The sequence below is a fragment of the Bison bison genome, unplaced genomic scaffold (assembly GCF_000754665.1).
Source record: "Bison bison bison isolate TAMUID 2011002044 unplaced genomic scaffold, Bison_UMD1.0 scf7180017864037, whole genome shotgun sequence".
Classification (NCBI taxonomy): Eukaryota; Metazoa; Chordata; class Mammalia; order Artiodactyla; family Bovidae; genus Bison; species Bison bison.
In genome coordinates this window covers 6,663,417-6,674,648 of record NW_011494609.1, presented here as the reverse complement: position 1 = coordinate 6,674,648, position 11,232 = coordinate 6,663,417, and the positions used below count along the sequence as shown (strand labels likewise).

At 51.2% G+C, this 11,232-nt stretch overlaps 1 protein-coding gene across 1 annotated transcript in view; it reads right to left on the bottom strand.

Annotated features, from left to right (window-relative positions):
- Positions 1-1,844: 1,844 nt before the first annotated feature.
- The window catches only part of SUMO3 (small ubiquitin-like modifier 3), a 10,507-nt gene continuing 1,119 nt past the window's right edge, over positions 1,845-11,232 (bottom strand). The window contains exons 3-8 of the mRNA XM_010834993.1: positions 10,606-10,785; positions 10,365-10,473; positions 9,906-9,989; positions 6,640-6,768; positions 4,468-4,539; positions 1,845-3,155 (exon numbers count right to left, since the gene is read on the bottom strand). Coding sequence (XP_010833295.1) covers positions 3,063-3,155; positions 4,468-4,539; positions 6,640-6,768; positions 9,906-9,989; positions 10,365-10,473; positions 10,606-10,785 — 667 coding nt within the window. The 3' untranslated portion in view covers positions 1,845-3,062. The remainder of the gene's footprint in view (positions 3,156-4,467; positions 4,540-6,639; positions 6,769-9,905; positions 9,990-10,364; positions 10,474-10,605; positions 10,786-11,232) is intronic.

The following is an 11,232-nucleotide window of genomic DNA, read 5'->3' as shown; positions in this document are numbered from 1 at the left end:
TATATACAACTTATTATCTGTCTCCTTTAACCAGAAACATGTCCCATGAGGGCAGGGAGTTTTTGTCTCCTGTGTTCCTGGATGTGCTGAGAAGCATCTGTTGAGTTGAATAAAACCGCGAAAATAAACCTCACAATGATGCATGTTTGGCAGTAGAGGAATCAACAAAAATTCAGCCTGACATTGTCTTCTCAAATGACCATGGTGATTTATATAAAAACACTGTACTTTAAAACAGTTCCAAAAAGTAATGGGTTTGCAAATACTCCTAAGGTTTCCACCTCCCATTCAAGTAGTTACCTTCTCTGTGATCCAGCTACACCCATCCCCCCATACAGGTCAGGGGTCAGAGGGCGACTAAACAATTCTACTTGGAACAGGGCATTAGTGCAGGTGATGAAAAGTACTATGATCAACATGAAGCTCAGACAACAGCACCCATTAGATGCTGGGTGTTGTCTGAACTGCATCCATGTCTGTCACTTGCCGTCTTTCTGAGGTCATTCTGTTGTAGCAGTGTGTGTTCACCGTTTGTGTTCAGCAGTGTGTACCAGGATTAGTTTCAAGTGACAAAAACCCAAAATATGAGGTGCTAACATAATGGAAGTCTCACCTCGCTGTGGCTGGTGGGACAGGCTCACCTTCAAGGATACTTACACTCCCCTCCGTGCATCCTCGCTGAGATTCAAGTTGAGACTAGGCATCCTGTGTTTTATTTGCTAAATCTGGCAATGCTCAGCTCAGGTCAGCTGGTCCTGGTGTCCCAAGGGTTCCGAGCACCCGGTGTGTGATACTTACAGGCTTTCTTTCACCCACTGGACAGGCCGGCAAGTTCAGAATCAACTAGTTTCTTTGGGAATTGAAGTTCTGAGGTAATAAAAAGGGTCTGCTTTTTGCAGATTATTTCCATAAAAGCTGTGTCATGGAGCAGATGAGATTAATGGGTGCGCTCCCACCTGCGCAGTGCAGTGCAGCCAGGCCGGCACCACCCGTGTGCCTGGGGCCAGGGAGTCCTGGGGTATGGGGTTTTGGTACTGAAACTGGGAAAGTGCCAGCTCGGTCCCAGGGCACCCATAATAGAATCAGTAAAGACGAGCCTCTCTCCTACTGAAGCATCGGTTTAACCCAGTGATTCTAGGAGCTGGTTTTACATAACTATTTTAATATATCAGCAGATCTGTTATTCCAAATGCACCATCTGCACACATTTCTAAGATAAAAAGACAACCTCCAGGACACTGCCTGCTTGTCCGTCAGATGCTGGGGGTAGGGCTCAGGCAGCACTGCACTAGGGCTCCCCAGAAACCGCAATGCTCCTGACCTCAGGCACCCTGACATGTCACCCTCCCCACAAGTGCATGGCCTGTCCTCCTGGGCTCCACACCCCCCTACACCTTCTCTGGGCCACACCTCTGCCCACTGCTGCTGTAAGCAAGTCACGTGCTCGCCGCCCCTGAGCTTTCAGCCTGTGCTCACCTCCCAACCACCCCGATACAGTATCACAGTGCAACACAGAAGTTTCCAAATCAGTGTCAACTCACTTCCATTTCTAAACAGATGAGGGAATAAGTTGTCAGCTGCACTGCACAAAGGAAAACAGTCTCACATTCAAACACGAAAAATATCAACAAGCCCAGAGTCACGGTAACCCCCCAGGAGCCCAGGAGAGGGAGGAGGGCTCTGCAGGGGAGGGGGCGGCCTTGGCAGGGATGTCACAGCCTGCAGGAGTGCAGGTGAGCCAGCCTTCAGGTGGAAGTCAGAGTGGTCTTGCTGAAGGGTCACTGCAAATACTGAACGTGACACGATGTCCAATCTCCAAACGCAGTATAGAGTGTGAGCCAAGAGACAGAATACCAAACTATATTTACTGTTGACAGTAGTAAAGGACAACAAATAATGTACAAATTGGGGAATAAACACAACAGAGCCGCAGACCCCCCGCCTGTGCCTGAACAGCAAGGTACAAAGGAAGTGCAGACTTCTCCAGCAAGGTCTCAGGCGAGCAGGAGATGATGGTGGTTATCCTGCCCAGGTGACCAAAGCAGGCAGCTAGGGGCCATCAGACAGGAGTGAGTCCACACGGAAGGGCAACAGGACAACCATTGGAGGTTAACCAAAACAGACCCCAAAATGCACAGAACTGAAATCACATGTAACGTGTAAGCTCCATACCAACTTGGGGAGCAGAGCACGGTCCTCGGGGAGAAGCCGGGGGCATCTCTCACATATAGCCACACTCTGAAGCAGCTCTTTTACACAAAAACATACCAGCAAAATCAGCAATATTCTATCTTCCTTGTTTACATACAGACCATTGTTACTCATCAGAAGCAAATACTGGAGGAAATCTGAGGCCCTGGCACTGTGACCACAGCAGACGTGTGGGACTTACTTTCTTCTCTGTTAAGAAAAGGGGAAAAGCCCATGTTTGTTGTGTCAGAGCAGCGTCGCCGGCAGTTGGTGGCAATGGGTCCAGGGCCCCAGATCCCGCCCAGGGCTGTGTTACTGAAGAACTTCTTACCTTTTAAGAAACATTCCAGTATTTTCCCTTCAACTTTACTATGTTCTGGCAAAGCTTACATTTCTAATATTTAGCATTAAAAAAACCTGTGCCCGCAAGAAACAGTAAGTGAAAGTGTATCTCCCATACCAACCATGACCCCAAAACTCGCCCCACAGAAGCACCCCCAGAGTAGTGACAGTTCTCTCCATGGTTGGAATGAGGGGGGTCAACACCTGGAGTGAGATCCCCGTCTAGACAGAAAGCAGGCATTCAGGCCACAAGCTTGGAGAAAATGTCATAGGAAAATGTCATAGGAGGGAGAAAAATGAAAAAGTAAAAACAAAGCCCAAGTCCCTCACCACGCATTTTACCCAAACACAGGTACCAGGTGATGGGCCTCGGGAGGCTGGGGACCATCACCACGGTGGCACTCAAGTGCATCAGAGCGAAGTCCTTCTGGGGAATGTCCTCGGTGTCCGAGCCTCCCTGCTGATGGGCTTGGCCACACGTCCACTGTTCAATAGCAAACACAGCACGGTGCCACGAGGGGATGGGGGCTCTAGAGGCCGCTCCCCAAGAGGCAGCTGGCCACCCTGGAGCCCCCCGTCTGCTGCTGGAACACGTCGATGGTGTCCTCGTCTTCCATCTCCAGCTGCAGGCACAGAAGGTGTGTCAGTGTCTTCTCGTGCTGGGGGGGACCCGCCCCCACGCACCTGAGCCCACCCTCAAGTCGGCACATGAGGACAGAGGCTCAGCTATGGCTTTCCAGTTAGCCCGCTTCTTCCCCAAGTTCTCCTAACAGAATCCACAATGCTAGCGCCTTGACTGACAGAGAAACTAAGTCCTGTTAAAAGCAAAGTGTCTCAAGTTTTACCGAGAAGTATACAAAAATCAGATTTCAGCTAGGAGTGAGTGACCAGAAGCGGTGAATCCTGGGGACCTCAGAGGTGGGGGGTGGAGTCCATATGGGTGCTGTCAAAGCCAACTCTGTCCCAAAGGAAGGGCTCCCTGCTGGCCTCCCCATCCCGTCGAGTAGCATCCTGCTCAGAAATCAAGAGCAGTACCCCTGAGGGGGGTGGGAGGGCACAGGGAGGACTGTTGCAGACACGACCCAGCACGCACATCAGCACAGAGGCTGGGGGAGCCCATGGCTGCCCCTTCCCTCTGTGTAAGGGGCATGCAGCTCCCCACAGGAGCAGAGATGAAACCTCCACAGAGCAGCCCTTTCACACTGAAGGCTGGCTGATTCTCCCCACGTTCGACCCTGCAGCTGTCTGGCTGACAGGTGACAGGGCTGCAGCCTGGATCCCAGGCTCTCCCTCCATGAGGAGGGATGCGCAGACCTGACAGAGCCGCACGTGGTGGCTGATGCTGGAGGAAATGGAGCACGCCGCACCCCTCTCCACTCATGCCCCTTGGCATCAGTGCTCAGAGAGCAGGAGATGGAGGCAGGAATGTAGCTGCAGACTAACGCTGCAGGTCCAGTGTCCCGACAACACGAGGTGGCGATCACATCTGCCCAGCTCGCCTGGAGCAGGGATGGGGGTGGGGTCGGGGGGTGAGGACGCTGGGCCTCGGCCATGACCCTGGACCACCTCAGCTGAGAACCCAGCCCTCCTGCTCCTTCTCCCAACACAGAGGAGGCTGACAAAGTACATTTTTCTCATTTGAAAATTAAACCTCAAAATTACAAAATCTAATAATCTAAGCCGTTAAGAAAATGTAAGGGGAATTCACTGGCCATCCAGTGGCTAGGACTCTGCTCTTCCACTGCAGGGGCATCAGTTCAATCCCTCGTCAGGAACTACAAGCCATGCAGCACACTTCAAAAAAAAAAGGGAAAGAAAATGTATGGTGTTCTATATGAACAGCAATCAGTAACTCTCAAATGTGAGCGCTCCTGCTGGCAGCTGCCACACACAGGTCGGAAGTAGCCCTTGAGTGCAGACCTGCTGGGTTCCTACCTGTGCTGGGGTGTCTGTTTCATTAATTGGTTGTCCATCAAACCTGAATCGAATCTGTCTCATTGACAAGCCCTGAAAAGAAAAGCAGTTATCATTGTGTCAGTATTTCCTGCTAACACATTAGTTCAAAAAGAATCACACATTCATCAAAACACCAGACTTGTGAATACACAGATTTATGACCCAGTTGACTACAAAGTCTCACCAATGGGCCTGAAGCTCTGAGGCAGCTAGAAAACAACAGAGAGTTCCCCCAGGAAAAGGGAGCCACAGAAAACAGTAAAGAACAAGGACTTTTGAAAATCAGAAATCATGACAGACACAAGACCACCCATAAAAAGCGGGAACACAAAGTCGAGAAAACTTCCCAGAAAAGAGATCAACAGCAACAAGCCCCATGCACAGTTGGAGGAAATGATCCAGATGCACACACCTGGCGCAGGTGACTAAATCGGATGGAATCCCACTGGGGAGGGACACAAACTGTCACTGAACTGACAGAAGGTCCAGTTCCTGAACTGAACTGAGTTTCTAGACCAAAAGGCTGAGAACATGCCCAGAAGAGTCTAAGACAAAACTCCCTACCTAAAAGCCCAGGAATAAAGTCCTGAAAGCTAGCAGAGATAAACCACATTACAACAAAGGACCGAGAATCAGAGCATCACTGAACTTTTCACACAAATGGGGGAAACTAGAAGAATATGATGCAGGAACTCCAAAAGAGGAAAATGAATTTCAACTTAGAAATTTATGTGCAGTCAAATTACTCAAGTGTGAAGGTTTATAAAGCAAATCACGTTCAGAGAAGCAGTATTCTTCATATGCTTTCTGAGCAAGATACTGGAAGATATGCTTTATCAAGACAGGGGAAGATTAGTCCAGAAAGATTAGTCCAGGAGGGGGGCCGAATACATGGGCAGAAGGATTCCTGGGAGGCTCTGTGGGAGGACCACAGAGCGGCAGCCCAGGCGGGGCAAGAGGGAGGGGGCCCGGGTGGGAGATAGTGCAGGATGGCAGGAAATGCAGGGCATAAATTCATGATGGGACACCCTGAAATCGACACACACAGCCACCACCAGACCAAGAACAACAGGACTCAGACAAGAGCCAGCAATAAGCACAGGTTGCTATGTGGCTGGGGTGGCTGCCTGGTCACAAAAGCAGCAGAGTCCAGAGCAGGCTGGGTGCAGGGAGAGGGCTATGTGCGGGGGCAGGGTCTGGCTGTGTGGACCACGGGTCAGAGCAGAAGTCCCACCTTTCACAGGTGAAAATAGTCTCCAAAATCCAAAATTTCTCCACGAAACAATATTTACCAAGAAAAAGTGGAAAAAAGAAAAAGCTGGAATTGATAGTGACCCTCTGAAGAGCAAAGCCTGAAAAGAGCGGAGAAAAAGAGGAAGGCATGGAGCTTTTTCAGGTGTTTTTAATATTAACAACAAACAGGCCAAGGCAAGGGTTATCAAAGTCAAGAGTAGAAACTAAGGTCAAGGATTTCCGAATCCCCCACAGAGGACTGGCTCCTGTGGAGAGCACCAGGGGCCCCAGGGCACAGTCTGACACACACAAGAGGCGGCCCTTTGTCTTGTAAAGCAGTAAATAAAGGGAAGTGATGCTTTTGAAGTGTGGTGTTGGAGAAGATGCTTGAGTGTCCCTTGGACTGCAAGAAGATCCAACCAGTCCATCCTAAAGGAAATCAGTCCTGGGTGTTCATTGGAAGGACTGATGTTGAATCTGAAGCTCCAATATTTTGGCCACCTGATGTGAAGAGCTGACTCATTTGAAAAGACCCTGATGCTGGGAAAGATTGAAGGCAGGAGGAGAAGGGGACAACAGAGGATAAGATGGCTGGATGGCATCACCGACTCAATGGACATGGGTTTGGGTGGACTCCAGGAGTTGGTGATAGACAGGGAGGCCTGGTGTGCTGCAGTTCATGGGGTCGCAAAGAGTCAGACACGACTGAACTGAACTGATTAAGTGTGTCTGGAGCAAACTGTGCCAGGGCAGTGTCTCCACAGACACGGAGGAGGAGGGATAGAATCCGTGAGAACCCACTGTTCAGATTCCAACAGCACCAGACACCTGCCCCGCCCAGAGAAGCCCGGCCAGCCTGGACACACATGAGCACACGCACAGGCCCCTGCACGCACATCCCACCGCCCCTCCCCACACCTGGCGCTCGCAGTAGGCCTTCATCAACTTGCTGAGCGGTGTATGTCTCTTGATCTTGAACTGGACCACGGAGCCATCCTGCCCGGCCACCTTCAGGTTGATGTGGTCATTCTCCGTCTTCACTCCCTCCTGCAAAGATACATGCATCTGGGCCTCCACCTGTCGCCCCACAACCACCACTGCTTCTTAAACGTCCCCAGCAATTCAGTCACTGGTGTGTCTGTCGTATTCTTATACCAAACTGACTTGTAACTTCTATCTGCTGAGTCAGGCAAACGTCCTGCCAACCTAGCGTTTGTCGCAAACGTCAGCTTAAGGGGGAAAAAAATCTGCCTAACACCAGAAAACAACAGAGAGAAGATCCGCCTTTGTTGTAAGGTTGCTCTTAGAGTGGAGCACAAGTGACTTATACTTAAGTGTCAGGATGAATAAGACACCAGAGACGATTCTGGCCAGAACGCAGGCTGCGCAGTGGCTCAGGGTCCAGACTGCCCGAGGCTTCCCCGCTTGCCTCCCAGGGAGGGCCACCCTCAAGTGCATTCTGGGTTGCCAGTCCCACTTGAACGGGGTCACCGCCCTATCCTATCCATGGGACATGACCCATGGGACACTCCAAGCTGCTAAGCAATCAACAAGGTCTCTGGTCCTTGGAAACTACTGGAAGTTGGTGCAAGAAGCTGGTGTTCCAAGAAGAGGTCAGCCCGAGAGCACACTGCTGGGGAAAAGAGGAGTGTCTGCTTTTTCACAAATGACGAAGCTGACCTAAGTCAATCTGCATAGTCTGGATGAAGACCAAAGCGGTTTTGTGTGCTGTCCTGGCCAAGTTCTCCTCTTCCTGGGGCTCTCCTTCCCCACCGCTCCCTGTTCCAAGCTCTGGGACCTGCTTCCCGCCACATGGAGGAGAGAGGAAAGGAGGCCCCTGGAGACCAGAGTAGGGGAGCTCAGAGTGGCTCTGAGAAGTGGTCCCAGCAGGCAAGACTCTAGCAATGAGCCCCCGTCTGATGAAGCTGGGGGTCCCACGATCAGCACCTCACCACTCACCAGAGACCAAGGATGCTTTTGCTTTTTCATCTTTTCAAATAAAGGTTTAATTTTGAAATAATCCTACATTTCCAAAAAAGCTGCCATACAGAGGCAGAGCGCTCCTACATGCCCCACTGGGTCTCCTTGGTGTTAACATCTTGCGTCCTGCCCAAGAACACAACACTAGCACACCGCCAACAACAAAACTGCAAGCTTTTTTGTATTTCACCAGTTTTTCCACTAATACCCTTTCTCTGTTTTGTATTTCACAATTTTTCTCCACTAATACCATTTTTCTGTTCCAGAATCTAATCCAGGGTACCTCCTTGCATTTACAGATAAGATTTCCTATCCACTTATTCTTTTATTTCTTTGCTGTTTATTCATTGTGTTAAAATACACATAAAATTTACCATCTCAGCCATTTTTAAGTGTACAGTTTGTAGTATAAAATACAGCCACCGCCACCATCCATCTCTACAATTCTTTTCATCTTATAAAACTGAAACTCTGTCTCCATGAAACCCTCACTCGTCCTCCACCAGCCACTGACAACCACCATTCTTCAGCCTCCATCAATCTGACTCCTCTAGGGACCTCCTGTAAGTGGAATTACAGTATATGTCCTCTTGTGACTGGCTTACATCAATCAGCATAATGTCTTCCAGGTTCATCCCTGATGTAGCAAACCTGAATAATACCCTGCTGTACACACAGACCAGGCCTGCCTGGTGGCTCAGGTGGTAAAGAGTCTGCCTGCAATGCAGGAGACCTGGGTTCGATTCCTTGGTCAGGGAGATCCCCTGGAGACGGAAATGGCTCCCACTCCAGTTATTCTTGCCTGGAGAATTCCATGGACAAGGAGCCTGGAGGGCTATAGTCCGTGGGATCGCAGAGTTGGACATCATTGAGCCACTAACACTTTCACCCAGCAGTAGAGCTGCTGGATCATATGGAAATTCTGCTTTTAATTCTTTGAGGAACTTCCATTCTCTCTTCCATGGCAGCTGCATCATTTGACATTCCCACCAACAATTCCAACTTCTCCACATCCTCTCCAGCACTTGCTGCTTTCTGTTTTGATTTTTTAAAGTAGCCATCCTAATGAGTGTCAGGCAGTATCTCACTGTAGCTCTATTTGCATTCCCCTGATGATCAGTGATATCAAGCATCATTCCATAAGCTTCTTGGCTATTCATATGTCTTCTCTGGAGAAATGTCTATTCAGGTTTTTTTGCTCATTATTTAATCAGGTCACTTATTTTCTTGTTGAGTTTTAGGAGTTCTCTATATAGTCTAAATATTGATCCTTTATCAGATATGCAATGTAGAAGGAAAATCAAAAGGGAGTTGGTGTTGCTCAGAGAGCCCCTCAGACAGAACCCAGAGACCACTGAGGACGGGACTCACGCTCATCTCAACCCAGATGGAATCTGACCTGTGACCATGTCCTGTCCTGACGAAGCATCCAGGACACCTGCCCAAAACTCGAGACGCCTGTGGGACCCTGACCCTGAACCAACGCGTGACAGCCACCCCTTCGGGACACACATTTCTTTCTGTGTCAGGGTTCAGCCTCGTGGCTCTTGCCTTTTAAAGCCCCTGATTCTTTCTTGCCCAGAAAGCTCTTTGTTTTACCCAAATCTGTGTCTCCCAAATCACAATTCTTAACACCCCAAATTACTTTCTTATTTGCAGCCTTCTGTGGCTTTTTTTGGGTTGATAGTGATTTGAAAATATCATCTCCCCTTTCTGTGGCTGCATTTTTACCCTGTTCTTTTATCAGTGTCTTTTGATGTACAAAATTTTTTAATTTTCATAAGTCGTTTTTTTTTTTCATGACACCTGTGTCTTTGGTGTCGCAATCAAGAAATCACCACCAAGTCCAATGTCGTGGAGTTTTTGTCCTATGCTTTCTCCTAAAAGTTCTATTGTCTTAATTCTCACATTTAGGTCTTTGATCCATCTTGACTTAACTTCCCAATTTAGTGTTGAGAAGGGGCGAACTGCATTCTTTTGCACATAGACAGATGATGCATTCACTTTCTTAATGAAAAAATATGGGTGTGTTTAAAACAGAGAGATGCAGGGACCAGAAGGCAAACAAAGAGGGCGGCGGCTACAGACCAGGAAGAGGAAGGCCAGACCCGCCGCGAATCCCTAATAATCAAAACTTGGAAAAAAGGAAAGAGAAGGAAGAAACCCTAAAAACCACAGCAGGGTTCACCCGGTCAGTCCCCTACCTGGACTCTCCAGGGGAGGCAAACTGTCTTCCCAACTGGTCCACAAGGTTTTCTTTGCACCAAGATGGCCTGGGGGTATGCCTCCTACCCCCTCCCCTCCAGGCCCGAAGGAGAGAGCATCTCTGAGCCAGAGCAGCCCGGAAGGAACCGAGGCCTCCGAAGACAAGGGTGGGGCGTGAGGCACAACCAGCTCGCTGTCTTGGAAGTAGTTAAAACAAGTTAATTCTACTGAACTAGGCCTTGGACATTGAACACGTGGGAGTGTTAAGCTTAAGCGCACCCAAAGGATGAGTATTGAGCATATTTCACTGTATCTCACTGCATTTAAACTCTGGAAGAGGAGACCACCTAGAGGTCATAAAGGCAGGCAGTTACATCTCCTCCCACCCCCACTGGAAAAGCAAAGGCAGCTCCGAGGAGGCTCCAGGGCGGAAAGGGCCGCGTCCACCGGGGCCCCACCGTGGGATCCCGTCTAGGGGCTCCGTGCAGGCGCACCCAGCCTGCCTCTGCCTCCCGTGTGCACTGGGGCGCGATCTCCAAGCAGCAGCAGCGGGGTTCAAGAGAGAGGCTGCGCGCAGAGCGAGAGTGCTGACGAAAAGCTCCAGAAACCCGTTTCCAAGACTAGTTTTCAAGACCGCGGATCTTCGCGAGGACTGCCGGCCAGGGCAGCAGCAGACTGCGGAGCGGGATGAGCACACACCCAAGGGGCCGCAGTGGATCCAGACAAGTCAGGCCTCTCGGAGCCCCCGCCCGGCCTGCGCCCTCGGCGTTCCGCAGCGAGGACTGAGGAGGGGACCACGCGCACGCGGGCAGTAGAGCCCAGGCCGGCCGGTTCCCGTGAGGTGCACAGTTAGGGAGGGTCCCGGCGAAGGAAGAGGTCCTGGGGAGGGGGGGTCCCAGAGAGGGTTTGGGGACGCGGGCGATGTCGGCGGATGGAGAAGGTCCAAACTAGAAGCGCCGGCTCTTCCAGACTCGGGCCAACGGGGCGGGTCTCCCCGCACAGCGAACTGGGTTGGAGCCGGAGGGGTGGAGCTCGAACAGTGGACGCGGGACTCGGGCGGAGTCGGAGCGCGAGGGCGGAGTCTGGGTAGGGGCGGGGCCTTTAAGGGGCGGGGCCCGAGGGAGGGGTCTGGGTAGGGGCGGGGCCTGGAAGGAGGGCGGGGCGCGAAACGGGCAGGGGGAGGGAACCGAGCGGGGCAGGGCGGCATGGGGGAGGGGTGGAGGGAGAAGGGGGGGAGGGGAGGCCCGAGCGGCGCGGCTCGACACGGGTCCCAGCGGCCGGCGGCGGAGGGCGGCGGGGCCCGGGGAGGCGGGCGCGGGGGCGGCG